The sequence below is a fragment of the Clupea harengus genome, chromosome 6 (assembly GCF_900700415.2).
Source record: "Clupea harengus chromosome 6, Ch_v2.0.2, whole genome shotgun sequence".
In the NCBI taxonomy this organism is placed as follows: domain Eukaryota; kingdom Metazoa; phylum Chordata; class Actinopteri; order Clupeiformes; family Clupeidae; genus Clupea; species Clupea harengus.
In genome coordinates this window covers 23,818,265-23,834,847 of record NC_045157.1, presented here as the reverse complement: position 1 = coordinate 23,834,847, position 16,583 = coordinate 23,818,265, and the positions used below count along the sequence as shown (strand labels likewise).

At 47.3% G+C, this 16,583-nt stretch overlaps 1 protein-coding gene across 7 annotated transcripts in view; it reads right to left on the bottom strand.

Moving 5' to 3' along the window:
- sox6 (SRY-box transcription factor 6) overlaps positions 1-16,583 on the bottom strand; it is a 163,866-nt gene that overhangs the window by 41,735 nt on the left and 105,548 nt on the right. For all 7 annotated transcript variants that reach the window (XM_031569509.2, XM_042708090.1, XM_012814927.3 and 4 more), the window contains one exon: positions 5,603-5,723. In XM_031569509.2, the coding sequence (XP_031425369.1) occupies positions 5,603-5,723 (121 nt within the window). The remainder of the gene's footprint in view (positions 1-5,602; positions 5,724-16,583) is intronic.

Here is a 16,583-nt window from a genome sequence, read left to right as displayed (position 1 = left end):
TGTGAGTAACTCGGTAAAGGAATCCTTTCACTGCTCAGCACATTGTGGTCAGAGGTGGGGGGAGGGGGTGTGGGTGGGTGGTGTTGGTGGTGGATCCGACGGGGACGGTGGAGGGGTTGACTGAAGTGTGCCTTCTGAAGAAGAGAATTGGCCCCGATTCAGACACCACTTTCGCCTGTCACTTCTCCACACAAACATATGGAGGCATTAAGCCACAGGCATGAGGGGGGGAAACGTATATACCTTCTCCGCTTTTTTCTACCTCGCGCGCGCCTCCCAATCTTGTCCAGCGCAGCACATTGTGATACAGTCTGGATATTCAATCCCGTGCCACGGGCCGAGGAGCGGTGAGGCACGCAATTGATGTGATTTTCAAACAGTGCCACGAGAGAAGTGGAGTGAGGGTCATTACTGTCCAATATGTCTGCCCCCCCCCTCCCCTCTCTCTTTCATTGGACTACTTCTTTATTCTCACCTCCCCCCCTCCACCACTTCTCTCCTCTTTCCTCCCTTCCACCTTCCCCCCATCCCAGACGCAGAGGTCTCTTTCCCACTTTTTCACCACTCCCTTCTCATTGCTGGAGGAGTGATTGCCTCCCCTCTGTCAGTGGTGGCTGTGTGCGGCCAGGACGTCATGTGAGACCGGAGGCGTGTCAGATGCCAAGCGGGGACGCTGAAGTGAGCGGGCAGGGGGAAGGAGGATGGGCAGTGCCGGGGGGGGGGGGGGGGGGGGGGCAGACCAGGCATGCTGCCAGGCTGCTGTGTGTGAAAGTGAGGCTGCTCTAAAAGGGGCACCGCTGAGGTCCAAGTGGGCAGCTGCTCCCAGGGCCGAGCTCAGGACCCCCACTCTCCACGCTAGATGACACCAACAGCCACAATTGAACAACAGACTCACCAAACACTTCAAAGTCTTATCAGATCTCAGAAGTGTCCAAAAAGCACTGTAAAACAGTGTGGTTGCATCCAATGAAATCACTACGCCTATGTCTCTCCCGCAGGCCCTCACTGGCAAATTGCGGTCAGGTATCATGTCACAAAGAAAGGTCTTTGTGAGGTGGATCCTGCCATCCTGGCATTGCCCCTCTTATTTTGGGGGAAGAAGAGCCCTTTAAGGCTGGCACAGGGCAGACAAGGAGACAAGAGCATGCCAGCGTAATGAAAAGGTGGAGGCGAGCGAGGGAGGAACTATTAGGAGAGAGTTCACTCCACCGGCACTTCGTGTTGGACCACCTGATGCCAAGGGCAAGGGCTCTTCAAATAGTAGACGTCTTTGAAAGGCAAACTGCCTTGAGATACAGCGGAGAAATTGAAACTTTGGAGAAAGGGCAAATAATTAATTTGCATTCCGTCCTTTTAAAGTCTGAGTCAATTCAATAAACAAGGCAAAGACTGCTTTTATGCCCAAACACTACAGATAACAAGGTTGCCAAGGCGAGGTTGCAAGGTAATAACGAAATCAAAGGAACTAATGATCTTATAAGGCAGGGGGGGAGAGAGATAGAGAGAGAGAGTGCCGCTGGGCACGTGCATTCATGCACGACCCCGATCGCAAACCCAAGGCTAAGCAGATATATCAGCATCCCGCGGTGGAAAGTCAATAAGGCATTGTGGCCTCATCACAGCTGAAAGAGTCTGGCCGGAGGATCCATTCCACAGCCCCATTATGGCACACGCCTCTGTCTTTATGTACACAGACAGTGGGGGTGTCACGGCTGGTTCTGCCTGCCTTAAAAAGGATGAGCCTGTGGATCGCTGTGGCTGCCCTGGATGGCGCTCAGGCCATTGGGCACAGTGTGAGGGGCGAATGAGGTGGTGCAGCACTGCGGGGCGAGAGGCCATAAGCACTGGGCCCTGTCTTGCCAACGCCACTCGAGAACACGGGGCACCCAGCAGTGGAGCCTTTTTTTTATGTCAAACGATCATCTGATCGAAGATTATGTACAGAGGGGGCCAGGAATAACAGAGCCTGCACAGACTGAGTTGTTTTCCAGAGGCCTCTTTTCTTTCTTTCTTTCTTTCTTTCTTTCTCTTTCTCTTTTTCTTTCTTCCTTTTTTTGGTTTCTTTTGCAAGCTCATGAATAATGCAAGAGCTTAACACAAGGCGACCCATGCTGAAGTCTCCATTATGACTCCTGTTATTTGTACTAAAATGTTTTCCATGTCAAACATATTAGAAGAAAAAAAAATCAAACTTGCAACAAATCCCCTCAGGCTCCCTGCTCAACCTGTCATGCCTCCACAGTTCCAAAATAGCTGACTTTCTTTTTCATCCCCGCCTTTATAGTTAATTTATTAGCTGCTCTATCGCACCCTATAATGTTCTGCTACTCACCTGCTGACTGCAGAACCTTTTTTCCTCCTCCATTTTAATGTCTCTCTCTCTCTTTCCCTCTCTCTCTTGTACTTCTCATCTCTCTGTTGTTTCTGTGTTTTTGATGAGGCGTTGACATGTGTTCCTCAAAGCGCCCTGTGTGTAGACAAAGGCAGAACCAGGGCTTTCCCCACAGAGCGCGCACACGCGTCGCACATAAATTCTCCTTCTCTGACATCTCTTTCTCTCTCTCTCCTCTCATCGCACTGATCCACACCGTGCTATTTCCCAGAGGTCCGCCCGACGTGTCGATAGTTGGCTCAGCTCATACGGGAGGAAAACCCTTGCTTGTGCATTTTTAGTTTACTTACACCCAATAGTCAATGTTCAGGAAGAAGAAAAAAAAAGAAACAAAACACACAACAAAAAACCACAAGGCGACCGATTCAACTGCTTGATAGTGTGAGGCCAGGACCCAGGGGCAGGCCTGGGCTTTAATTTTTAACTACAGATGCTGAGAGCGGCACTTCTGGAGCAGCGAGAACAATAAGGGAGTCGGGATCGGGACAGGAGGGTTACTGTCCTGGCAGGGAGTCAATCTGCATGTTGTTGCAATTTCCCTCCAAATTTGATGTTCGGGATGTGGAATGCTTGCGTGAGGGCGAAAATTCTTTTCTCTCCGCCACACAAAAGGCGTTCGGGGAGACATGCTGGGGCAGGCCGGGGTGGTAGAAACCCTGTGAGCTCTGTGCCCTGCATCCCTCTAGGGGGACACGTGCTCCAGAGCGGGGCCGCGACTGCAGGGAACGTCACCTGGTGGCGGCCCTGCGTCCGCTGATGTTGATCTGACCTGAGGGTGCAGTGACTTTTTGTCTGAACCTCTGCAGTACATTTTTTCACTTTTTCATTCATTTTAAGTCGTGAAGTTTACTGACATGCAACATACTAAATAATTTTTGTGATGTATCATACTTTGAGTATACTTGTATACTAACATATTTAAATATGGTCCAGTAAAGGTATTGTCTATTTCAATTCCATTAAATAAGAGCACTTGTTTGGCTGTGTTTCAGCATGTTAGCTGTTTTATGTAACAGAGATCACTTTAAGTGAAAACACAATGCCAAAAAAACAGCCCTCAGAAACAAGGTAACGAGCAGGGCCTCAACATGAGCCCTGGGAGAGAGAGAGAGAGAGACAGAGAGAGAAAGAGAGAGAGAGAGAGAGAGAGAAGCAGAGAGGTGGGGAGGCGCAGTCCGTTTCTCAAAAGCAGAGGTATTGTGTTACCGCGGCACCCTCAGCAGATTCTTGGATGACGATTACAGCCAACGAGAAGCTGAGACACTTTCATGTTGACATTCAGTTTACATTCCGCGACTCGTATATCCAAAGCCATTGTTCATTGCGCTCCCCAGCCCTGGCTCACTTCTAAAGTGACACACTTCATGGTGCACAGCATTAAGTGCTTTGACAGGGGAGACCTGATTGTTCTTAGCTTTCAGAGAAGCGGGAGGAAGGATGGGGGTGGTTGGGGGAAGCTAGGGGAATATTGCTGTGTATCTACAAAAAAGATGTTATATAATCCGAGATTCGTTTAATTTTTTTCGTAATTTGCTAACCCATCTGAACCCAGGATTTTACAATACAACAAAATTAATTTAACATTTTTTTTGGTATCATTATTATTGTTATTTTTTTTTTTTTTAAATGGCCTTCCTTATTAATTTGAACAGCTGGGTTTTCACAGATGGAATCTGTCAGGTGGCTTCATCTGCTGCCTTGGCCTCTGGAAACCCTCCAGGCCTGAGGTGGGGGCTGTTTTCCCCTCTCAGCAGGGTTCTTGTACATTTCCAGCCATTGTTACACATGTATGTGACATATTTGTAACAACTCTCATATCAGCACTAGATGGGATGTCTTCTGACACACTCAGTGTCAGTCAGTTGATTTACAGGTCTCTTGTCCACTTTTCCATACACCTTCACCAGATATGTCAGAGGACCTAGAACCTTAACAGTACAACCCAGATCCCACTTAACACCTTCCCCTCCCCTGTGTTTTATAACTAACCCTTTTTGTCTGGGTAAGAAGTGTATGACATGTGCCAATTTATCAGCTTGCTTCAACTTCTGAACTTCCTGTTTCTCACTCAGTCAAACTAGGTTTTGTGAGAAACAGTTAGGTTTTGAACTGACATCCCAACAGCAATTCTGCCAGAGTTTTCCCTGTAGCAGACTGTGGAGTACTTCTGTAACAGAAAAGAAAATTGTGGATGCAGTGTTGCAAATTCATGTTGCTAACTTTTCCTTTCTCCAGAGTCGTTTTCACATTTTTTACTGAGCACTCTGTGGCTCCATTAAAAGCTGGGCAATATGCAGAACTGTTGTTTTTGTACCATTATTCTTCAGGAATGTTTGAAATTCAGCAGACACAAATTGAGGTCTATTATCGGACACTACCACACTAGGACAGACCAGAAGACCTGTAGGCTGAGAAGAGGAGGGGGAGAGGAGGAGAAATTGCTCTGGGGGTTTGGGGGGCGGGGTCATATGAGGAGCCTTGCCTGAGATCCACTCAAAATAAAGCCCAGCAGGTGACACTGACGGCCCTGAGTGGCAAAGGCTCATCCGTGCTGTCAAAACACCCCTGTGTGTGTGAGAGGTGGGGGGGGCTCTACAGCAGAAATGACACCGAGAGAAGTGGGTTTCCTACTGTTTGCGAAAGTAGAGTTTTTATCTATTTAGAGGGACAGAAATAAATTGTTTGGGAGAAAGATACACAAAACCTTTCAACAGCTACTATGGGTCACGACCAAAGGTTGTGTTTGCATTCTATTTCATCAGTCCTGCCACAGCAGGTATGGCTACAAGGCTGTTGGTGCTAGAGCTATTGTTTGGTTCATATCGTTCTTATCATCCTGACAGATTAATTGTGACAAAATGACAAAATGTTTTTCATTCAGCAACAATCCCTATTATCTTTTGTTTCAAGATAGCTTTCAGCCGTATCAGTCCTGATAGATTACAATTAGTATATTTGACCAGTGATGTTTACTTAATAGCCATGCCAGTTTAAACAACCATGACAGGTACTTTTGAACTTGCCACACTTCACTCAAGACCAGATCAGAGTTAGGAAGGAGGATGTGGAGATTTTAATAAGTGGGTGAGTAAGTAAACCAGTAAGTGCATGAGGGAGAGGGAGAGATAGAGAGCAGGAGAGAGAGATGGAGATACAGAGAGAGCCAGACAGAGAGAGAGAGAGAGTCAGTAGTGCGGGCGCGTGTCATACCTGGCTTGTAGGACATTCCCGGGGGGAAGAGGAATCCCTGCTGGGCGGCGGCAGCCGCTGCCAGAGTGCGCTGGTCGTGTGGAAAAATGGGGATCATGAGCGGAGGCATGTGACCCTGGACCTGCTGAAGACAGAGAGAGAGGAGATCAGACACCCGACTAACGCATGCTGACAGCGGGCCTCGCCAGCGCTCACGGCCTGCGTGTGGATCGCACAATAACCGGGCCTGCCTCAGCTGCTCCTAATCCCCCACCAATCGCACATTTTCACATCAAAGAGACGCACGCACACTGTTTGCCCTGCCTGATCCAAGGTGCGGCTCACCGGATAAGGACCCATTCTCCGGCCATTCTGCTTCGGTGTTATCAGTGATTACCGTGCGTTACTTCGGCCAAATAGACGTGTAAAAGTAATTGTTGACGTAACAGGTTTTTTTTCCCCGATTGAAAGTACATTATCATTTTTTGAGGCATCTTTTCCATAACATAGGACAAAAAAATGCAGAATAGACAAAAATATGTCTAACAATCTTTTTTTAATCCTGAGGCCCCCTTAAACCTCTTTTCTTTCTTTGGACTGGTTCACAATGAGATTTACCTTGGTTAAACCTCTAAGTCTGCCAGAGCACTCAGGCCTGGGTTGCCAGAGAGAGAATACAAGTGAATTAAGCTCTGCACCAATAGGACACCGGGACTCCAAATATAAAACATCCCGTCCGCTCAGTGGTGGAGAACAGGTGAGATTCTCGTCACCGAGCATGATTTGAGTCCATGTCTCCTATGGTTTTCTCGTACTGTGTGTGTGTGTGTGTGTGTGTGTGCATGGGGAGGGGGGGTGTAGAGGGGTCACAGTGGGGAGCGCTCTGCTGTCTTGCCAACATCGCTGACTGACAGGAAAAGACCCTAACAGATATACTGTCTCTGTCTCATATTTTTGGAAGATCATTTATGCAGACGATAAAAGCCCCGGCAGCCGGTTTAATTTATGGCATGTGCTCTGTGTACCGAAAAAAAAAATAGGCAGTGAGACGGACGAGCCCCAAAAGTCCCCCCTTTCTCATCCGTTTGCGATATTTCATTTTAACGTGGAGGCTGATGTAACGGCGCACGCGGCCCTCTTTTTGATGCGCACCAGTAATCTGGGATCATGTCGAGTATCGGAGAGGGAGAAAGTGAAAAGGAGGGTGATGATTCTTTGGGGGGGGGAAGGGGGCTGTAGTTTTTTTTATTTCCACAGGGGCCATGCGAGACCTTCGGGGTCAGGCCGCATGTGGGGACTCGAGACTAGCAGCCAATCTGCCTGTCATCCCCCTGCTTCCTGCCTGCCTCTGATCGGCTGCAGGAGCGCTACCGTGAGCCTGCACGCTCACGAACCCCAGCCAGCGGCCGTACCTTGCTGCGCTGCACCGCGCCCAGCCCTGGGGAGCCCGTCTGGTAAACAGGTTCACAGAGGTCAGCTGCCCCAAAATAAACACTTAACAGAATGTTTCTCCATTCATCCCTTCTTTCAAATCAAGCCAGCAATAAAAAAATGGGCCCGGGTGCAATTATAGCTGCAGCAATGGGGCATGAAATCAACCTGCTTTGACCAATGACTTTTCCTACATGTTCGCACTCAGATCTGCTTGTGATATCCACTTTTTTCCCTCACCAGCATCCCCCTCGCACCACCTCATGTATAATCCCTCAGCATGGCTGAGCTGGTCTCATTCCCCAAGTGCAAAACTAGTCCTCAGCAGCACTTTATCGATCTAGCCATGAGTGAGTTTTGCTAAGCAAAAATAAAAAATATCCTGTACTTTCTTTCATTTTTTTTTCTTTAACTGAGTGCAACTGCCAAGGTAACACTGCAAAAGAATGAGGCTGAGAAGAATTGAGTAAACATTTTTTGGTTGTTTTCAATCATCTGAAATGGATTACTTTAAATGTGCTGTGCTTTCAAAAAAGTAAATGGACAATTTATTAACCTTAAATGAGATGTTATACAAAATAAACCCAGCTTCACTGGAATCTGTGGAATTTTTACAAAAACTACTGTAAACATAATGAAATAAAAGTCATCAGTCATCAGTAGGTTGTGGAATAAGGGCTTGTGCTAGTATTACTACAGGAGGAGCCAGAGACAGCTCTGAGGAGAAGCTAGGCATGGTAATGTAGCAATTACAGAGCTAAAAAAGCACAGAGGATGGAAGACAGACACCCTGGTGTGCATGTAAATTCCTATCCTCTCAAGGGTTATAAAAGGTCAGTCACATACATAATTGTGATTAACCTTAGACACATTAAACTAGCAAAACGAATCTCTCCAAAGCCAGGACACTAAGAACAGCTGTTTTATAAATGGAGCCAAATCACAACTATTTCCCAATATCTAAGCTCCCTCCATCCACAACAACACTCACTTTCAATGTATCAGTTTCTCTGTCAATGTATCAATCTCTATTTATAGATGTATCTATTATCTATCTATTTATCTACTTGCCATTCTGCCTATCTATCTTTATTTCTTAATATTGACAAACAAAATAATATTAAAATTTCAAATTGAAATATCATTGAAGTGAAGAGATGAATGCATCACAAAGCCATAATAGAAATAAATATGAGAATATGTACAGCATAAGATGTCAGTGACAGCACACCGGTGACAGATAATAAAAGGCTTTTTCCAGTCAAAAGGAGCGCACACAGTCTGAATGAGATGAATAGGACGGCAGTGGATTGGAGCAGTTGTGTCTTGTGGTAATGAGCCCTTTACATTAAACTTTAATTTACACAACCAATGTCAGAGAGAGGGGCAAATCAAATCAGAGGCTTCAAAGTGGGGACTAATAGTGGAGGTTAGCTTTTCCAGACTGTCAATTAACAGATAGCACAGTGGCTGCTCTGCCCATGCATTTATAGATTTGAATATTAGCACTGCTAGTTCGGCTTTGACTGCTGACGCCTAATGGAAATAAGTGACTGCTCTTGCTCACACATTATGATGAATTATATAGCAGCACCAATACAAAATATAGTCCTCTCCCTTTTCTCTGTCTCGTTTATCTGTGTGAGTGTGAGTGTGTGTGTGTGTGTGTGTGTTAGTATGAGTGTGTGTGTGTGTGTGTGTGTGTGTGTGTGTGAGTCTGTGTGTGTATGTGGTTGTGTATTTCTCCCTTCATTCCCTGACTGCTGCAGACAGCCCCATCCAGAGCAAGGCTCTGAAAGAGTAACCCTTAAGTTCTGATCTGCCAATCGGCTGAGTACCCCAGAATATTTCAATTGGCAGGGTGATCTTCAGGAGTGGGAGAGTATGAAGAGGACCAGATGTGAGAGTGGGGGGTGGGGGGTAGAGGTGGGGGATGGGTGCATGCGGGCAAGTGTGGGGCATCGTCCTTTCCGCTCCTCATAAATACAGCCCATTGTTGGCCTGGCACCGCGCCCTTTTTGTCTTAGCACAGGGCTAACTGCTGGCTAACGCCATTCCTCGCCATCTGCCCCGTCGCTTCATTAAAGATACATGAATGGGCCTCTCTTATGAGGAACAGGTGCTATTGTTTGTCCCCGAAGACTCCCGGGTAAGGATCTAACTCGGAATACTTGAGGAAGAGCATCTGTAGCAATCAGTCAGGCCCAGACTTGGCAGGAGCCCTCCTCTCTGCCAGCGCTCGGCTGAGCAGAGGTTTGGAGAGGGGGGAGAGAAAGAGAGAGAGAGACAGAGAGAGGGGGGGAGAGAGAGAGAGAGAGAGAGAGTGAAAGAGAGAGAGAGGCCTCTTCACTCCCACCCTCACATACATCATCAATTCACATGACCCGACGAAGGCCGCCCTGGCGCACAACACAATCTGTTTCCCCCTCTCAGTGCAACACGAGTCTGAGAGGCTTTGATTTCACTTTAAGACCCGCGCATACGTCTGCAGGCACGCAAGTCTGTTTCTCTCCAGGCACTAAAAAAAGGACACGATGAGGGGACTGATGGCTGAAGGATATAGAGCCCCTGGGCCAAGGGTCTTAGGAGAAAGAGAAGGAGAGAGAAAAACGTGAATAAATGGAGGTGTATAGATTAATCAATGTTGTTAGCGGACATGTCGACATCAGCAGTAAGGGGCTGTAATGGTTTAGGACTGCGAGTAATCCCGAGGTCAGAGTTGCTGGGATGATTCTGGGAGCCGGGATTGACTGCTCAGAGATGGCCATGTGTGGACGGGGATCCGGGCGCGTTGGTGGGTGGGTGAGTGAGAAATATCTCTGAATTTGAGAAGTTCATTGCAGCGTTGCCGTCGCCAGGCTCTCAGCCCCTCACACACTCCCCCTCCCTGGCCTCAGCTCTCCTGTCCCTCTCCTGTGGAAGCCTGACCTGGGCTGACTGTCATGCAGGTGGAGGGGAAATGGAGATGTACAAGCCATTACTGGGCTCAATAGGGCTCCTGTCAGCACCCGTGCTCCTCACTGTCTTTTCAGACGTTTTCACGGTACCCATGAGACGTCTTGTCCGCAGTGCCCCCCCCCCCCCCACCTTTTCAATCCCCCTACCCCGTTCCTGGTCTTCGGGCTAAACACAGAAATAGTCTGATCCTCGGCGAGCATCACCTGGGACTCCTGCACACTTTCGCTTTTTCGAGAGGAGGAGAGGAGTTGTTTTAACATGTCTAAATGCCTTACATGTTGACAAGATCAGATAGAGGGAAGAGGAGAGCTGAAGGGAGATGGGTGGGTCGGGGGGAGTAGCTTTTTTTCCCTGACTCCTATTTGAACTGTAATAGATTCAGCAGAGTTGGAGCTATAAGTAAAGCTTGATAATGAGTCTGTCTACTTTCAGTGTTCAGTATCAATATCTGAACGTTGTGACAGAATTTCCCTGAGTAATGGTACATTTTAGTTAGCATGTGTCTGGCCTTTCTAAAAGAGATGAAGAGAATTGCAAAGCAGTTTTTCCAATTCCAGATTGTGAGCAGTAAGTCTTGATAATTCCCACCAAACTATCCAGCTACAGGCATTTTGGCAATTGCAGAACTGAAAGGCACAGGAATCAGGTATCAAGAGCAAGTACACTACTCTACACATCCTTTAAAAACTTCCACAAACACAAAACACACACACACATCTACACACCCACACACTCCCACCCCCCACCAGCTCACACTCACACTCACACTTGCACATACACGTGGCAAACTGACGGCTAGAACAAGCTGCCGTGCAAACTCGACACCCACTACTGTGCGAATGCGGCGCGCTGAGGCGAGCGCTTCCTGGAAGCCAACCAGGGGGAAAATCGCTGAATGGAACCACTTCTGGGCTTGTGTGTCTCAGTGTTACTTTGTTCTGGAGAGGTCATTTCATGAAACAATCCCAGCGATCCCTGAGCACACATTACTCCCACATCGCAGGTCATTCATCAGCTAACCGCACTCCGCTTTTCGGCCCTAATCCCCCTCTCCCTAAACACACACACACACACACACACACACACACACACACACACACACACACACACACACACACACACACACACACACACACACCACTGGAGGGCCGTTATCAAAGTCACAGATATTCTGCTCCGTTGCTCTGCCACTCTGCTCCCCGATGACAATCAGCCATGTGGATCGATATGCCTGAGCCGGACTTTGATCCCCCAGCTCCGTGTTGACGTGGGCCAGGCATTAGGAGCGAGGCCTCCACCTCCCCTGCACAGACTGAGCGCATTGTTCCCGCTGGGCGAAGGGAAAACAGGAGGGCCTTTCCACTGCAGAGCTACAGGTCAGGCACAAAGGGCTTTTGTCTGGTCATGACTTTGACCAGAGAACTGCCCCACCCACCATCCCCCTCCACCTCCAACCCCCGACACTCATGCACACACCTAACCCCCCCGCCCCCACCCACCCTCTCAATCCCAGGGATTGTCCACTGCAGGAAATGGATATTTTTCACCGACACGTAACCGATTAACATCTCTGTCTAAAGAGAGAAAGACAGAAAGAGACAGAGCGAGAGAGAGAGCGAGAGAGAGAGAGAGAGAGAGAGAGAGAGAGGAGGGGAGAGAGAGAGAGAGGGGGAGAGAGAGAGAGAGAGAGAGGGGAGAGGAGTGCGCATTTAAACTAACATTGAACAACAACCACATTGGAGTATAGCATCCCAAGGCTCACTGACAAAAGGGCCAGGCTGCTGGGAGGGGGGCGAGTGTGGCGTGCTGCTATATCTGCCGCATGGGGACACAAGGTGCACAGAAACCAGACACTTGGCGGAGGGCGGCAGTCTGGAGGAATAACCAATAGATGACTTCTTGTTACACTAATTCCTTACACAGTAAAACAAGCTCTCTTGGAAATGAGCCATTCCAATATGTCTATATTAAGTCTGGGGCTGTTAAAAAGCAGGGCAGCCCCTTCCCCTGTGCTCTGCCCAGATCCAGTGGGCTCTGAAGCACTCTGCTGCAAACAGCCATATATATCACACAGCAGTTACAGTCCTAGGCAGAGTCCTAAGTAAAGTACTAACTTCTATTGATCAGCGTCTTTTTTTATATCTGGCTAAATTCACTTAATTTATTAGATCATTTTTATCACTAAGGGAGTGATAAAATTCGGTCTGTTTAGAGGGAAATATCAAGGAGGCAAAAAACAGCCCACTGAAGAATGTTGCTGATGTGGAGAAAATTAGTAAATTGATGAAGTACAAAGGAGAGGGATGGGGGAGTTGGGGGGGGACTATTCTCTGGAGAACAGCGTTCGAAATGTGATCACTGTAGATTCAACAGAAATGTGTACTTAAGGCAAATTCTTGGAGAGCCTCAAAGACCTAAAATGTAATTTAAGATTGTAAATATTTCAGGCAATTAGGTTTGTATTGAATATAAAATATCAAAGATGGAGCCTAAGGCGGCGCTCTCCATGAGCTTTTCATTTCCACGTGCCACACAGCGCAGCCTGATAGGGGCGGCTGAGGCCCTCCTTCCTCTCTCTCTCTTTTTCTTTCTCTCTGTCTCTCTCTTTCTTTTTTTCTTTCTCTCTCTCTCTCACTCTTTTCCCTTTCCATCTTCCTGTCTGTCATACCCTCCTATTATTGTTTGCTGGGAATACTTTTGAAATCTTGGCATGTTTTCAGGCCGGGGGATTCTCTGAACATATGATCTGCACAGAAGCCCGTGCTCAGTGCACACACATAGGAGAAGGGAAGGAAACAGATATCCTGGCAGGGTCTAGTCATAAAATTAAAAAAGGTTTGCAGTAAACTGGCAAAATCCGCGGGGACTCCCTCAAACGGCATGGGTAATGAGGAGAGAAGAGTATAGACATAAACAAACCCACAAGTGAGTCTGGGCTCAACATCATTATCCTCATATACATCCCTTATACAGGACATGGAGGGAAAAGGGGCACGGATGGAGAAGACTGCGACCCACTTGACAGGGTGGACAGAGGAGCCCAAAAAGCTATCAGCCATGGCCACCCTTACCATTGCCACCCTGCAGATCCACACTGCCACTTCCTGATCCTGGGGGTCTTCTAAGGATGACTTTATGTACCTCTTACTGATTCATGGCCCTGCATAAGATAGGGCAGTGATATCACAATATGGCAGAGGTATCACATGAAGATTACTTTTGAAAATGATGTTACATAATAGTAAACAAGGTATAATTACTAAACTTCTATACTGGCATTCAATGCCTAGAATCCAATATTTATTCTAAGGGGATTTGATTAAATCTTCATAAAATCTCTATAATATCTCTATATCTCTCATTGAAATGGAGGGAAACAGCTTCCCAGCGACCTTGTTTTGAAGTCTAAATTTGCAAGTACACAAAACAATTGCCCCGTCTAAACATTGTAGAGACTGTCTAGGCAGGAGACTAATGAGAAAATGTTATGCATCTAATGCTGGAGCTAAGCAGTCGAGTCAGACCACCCATAATCTAATAATGCCATTGTCCAGAGTGTGGCTCAAGGAGCATTTCCCCCTCTTCCTGTCGTCCGTGGATAGACTGGGCCACTGTCCTCACAATTGCCTCCCAGCTGCTGGGACTTGTGAGAACAACAGAGGCTACTCTGTTGTCCGGCAGAAAGCGGGATTGTTACGGAGCCGGGGAGGAGGACTTTATTGCAGGCACATGAGTGTGTTGAGACTTTAAAACATGCTCAAATGTCATGTGCACACCCAGTGACGGGCAAGAATAATTATGAAAAAAAAGAGAGGGAGAGAGAGAGGGAGAGAGAGGGAGAGGGAGAGGGAAAGAGAGAAAAAAAACAATTCTGTGTCTAAAAAACGGGTGCAGGACAAAACGCTCCATTCATTGTATTCCGTGGGGAATGCTTGGACTCTCCTCCGCCCCTGAAAACAAAAAGGGCCTTTTTTTCGGCCCGGCTAGCATGGGCTGAATGCTTTGCTTTGCCACCCTGGCCCTAAGAAAACACGGGCCCCCTTTCTAACTGCCGGCTGGCCGCACACAGTAGTCCCCATTAACGGTCCCCCCTTCTCCCATGCGTGTGTGCCCACTGCCGGGGCCGAGGGCCACGTACAAAAAGCCAACGCAAAGACAAAACAGTTTGCTCAACATTAACAGGGAAAACACAGGGCCGAGGCAGGAGGGAGAGGAAACTAAGTCAACATCACACTGGAGGATGTGTTCTCCGCCAACTGATATTTTTCCCTCTGGAGCCACCGTACAATGGGAGCTAAGTACACGGCCGCTTGCCTTGATCAGGGAGGGAATTGTGAGGCCTGATTGTGAAGGGCGCTGGAGTCTAAACAGGTGCCCCCTGATGATATTCAAAGCATATTTAAAGATTCTGTTTTTTCTTCCCCCCCAGTCACTCGTGCTCTCTGTACGTGTTTTTGTTTTGCACAGACAGCATAATGGATCGATCCACAGATTGCTGTTATGTTGTACACCGCGAGCTGATTTAAAAAAAAAAAAAAAACATGTTTAATCATAATGAAGCTGGTGCAATTTTCTTGATGCACAATTAGATGCGCCGAAAGTACGTCTCCCCTAATCCTGTGCGTCATTAATTACTGTTATCACCGGGCCTGAGCTGTGATGCAGCCTGCAGACTCCTGGCATACATTACCAAAACTCCCAGAGCTTGTTTCCAATCCCCTCAGGTAGCTAATTTAAGAGTGACTCAGGTGTGACTTCACACGTTCTAACTGTTCATGTGACAGCCCCTTCTCAAGATGGAGCCTCTTCATTAGCTAAGCTTAACAGCAGAGGTGTCAGAACACAATGCAGAGCCACTGCCCTGCAGCTAATTACCACAACGAGAGATAGAGGGAGAGAGAGAGAGAGAGAGAGAGAAAACAAGAAAGGAAGAGAGAGAGAATGGCAGGAAATGTTGTGTAATTAACATTAATAATTGACTTGTGTTTGTCTACACTGTAACCCCACCAGCGCAGACATGTGCGTTCTCCGCATATATTCGGCACAAGCCTGCCTTTGTGTCGGAGCTTCTGTGGGGCACTACTGTATGAGTGTAGTCTGACGTGCAGAGAGAGAGGGGGGGCAAACTCTCTCTTCTCTCTCTCTCTCTCTCTCTCTCTCTCTCTCTCTCTCGCAGCCTGAGCATATGCACTTCAGCGTCTACCAGAGCGAGTGGCTAAAGTGGTGACCATTCACTCCGGACCTGCTGATCTCTATGATTAACACATCGCCCATTCAGACCATGACAGAGAGAGTTCAGAGAGTCCTCTCCTCAGTCCGAGAGTGGACCCTCAGCTATGGTAGGCGTCAAGGCACACAGACGCTGCGTGATGCTATGCGTTAACAAGCCAACGGGCCCCGATTAGCCGAACCCCTCCAGGCATGAACTGATGGACCGAGAGGAAATACCCACTCAGCCCCGGCTCCACTGTTTATATTCATGATGTATAAATTTGTTTAAACAGACCGGCGACATTACCGCTCCCCGTTCATCCACTTTACTTAATTTCAAAACCATCACGGCCATTGCTGAGGTTGTATCTATTAAGCCCTTTTTTGTGCATCATTAAGTTTTAACATGGAGGGCCTCACGAAAGCTTTATTGTTCAAATTGCACACGAATTTATTTAACGTCAGCATTTCTTCTGCTTCCTGACAAGAAGTCACATTTCATAACTAATTAAATTGATCCTACCTCCCCCCCACCCCACACTCCCAACAGAGGCCACTAAATGGAATTATTTGTATCCAAGTGTCAATATATTAAATCAAAGGGGGCTAATGAGTCAGGTCACTGCTTTCTTTTATCTTCAGTCTCGCATGTAGGGCTCCTCATCAGCTAACAGTCTCTTTAAATGGAGGAGGATGGGAGAGAGCAGGGGCTGAGGCCAAGCCGATTTGATGAGACGGTTATGGCCTTAGAGTAATCCTACCTACTGGTGGATCAAACACCGGCAGCCATACGTGCGCGGCAGAGCCGAGTGCGACGTATGGAGGTGAACATTCTCTCTCTACCATTTCCTGTTCTGCTTGGGCCGGGAAGATGGCATGGCACTAATTGGGCCGGCTTGTTCATTCTTCTCAACAAAGCCTTTTTTTTTTCTCGTGCGGAGCGTTCTGTCTGCGCATAAATAAGTCTCTCTCACATGAAAGTTCATTTGTGTTCGGGGGAAACAACAAAGGAAGCCTCTAACGAGAGACAAATTAGCAGGGCGAGCTTTGTGCAGCTATGCCTTCATCAGTTTAGTTTCAACTGAATAAAAGATTATTCACACATTTATTGGCTTTTTTTCATCATTGCCTTTTTCTATTCTGCTAAACTGTGGATTAAATAACCTTTTAATCATTTGTTCATTAGATAAAACAGTGAGGCAAATTGACCAAGTCTAAAGAGAAAGCGGCAATCATTAGTTTCTGCATGGGTTCTACAAAGTGGAGATTTGCAGAACAAAGAACATACACAAGGGTACAAATAAGCTATATCAGTATGGACTTCATAAGAAGCAACCATCGGCACATAAAAGTGAGGCATTATAACACTATTCTATGGACAAATATGAGAGGCACAAAAGTC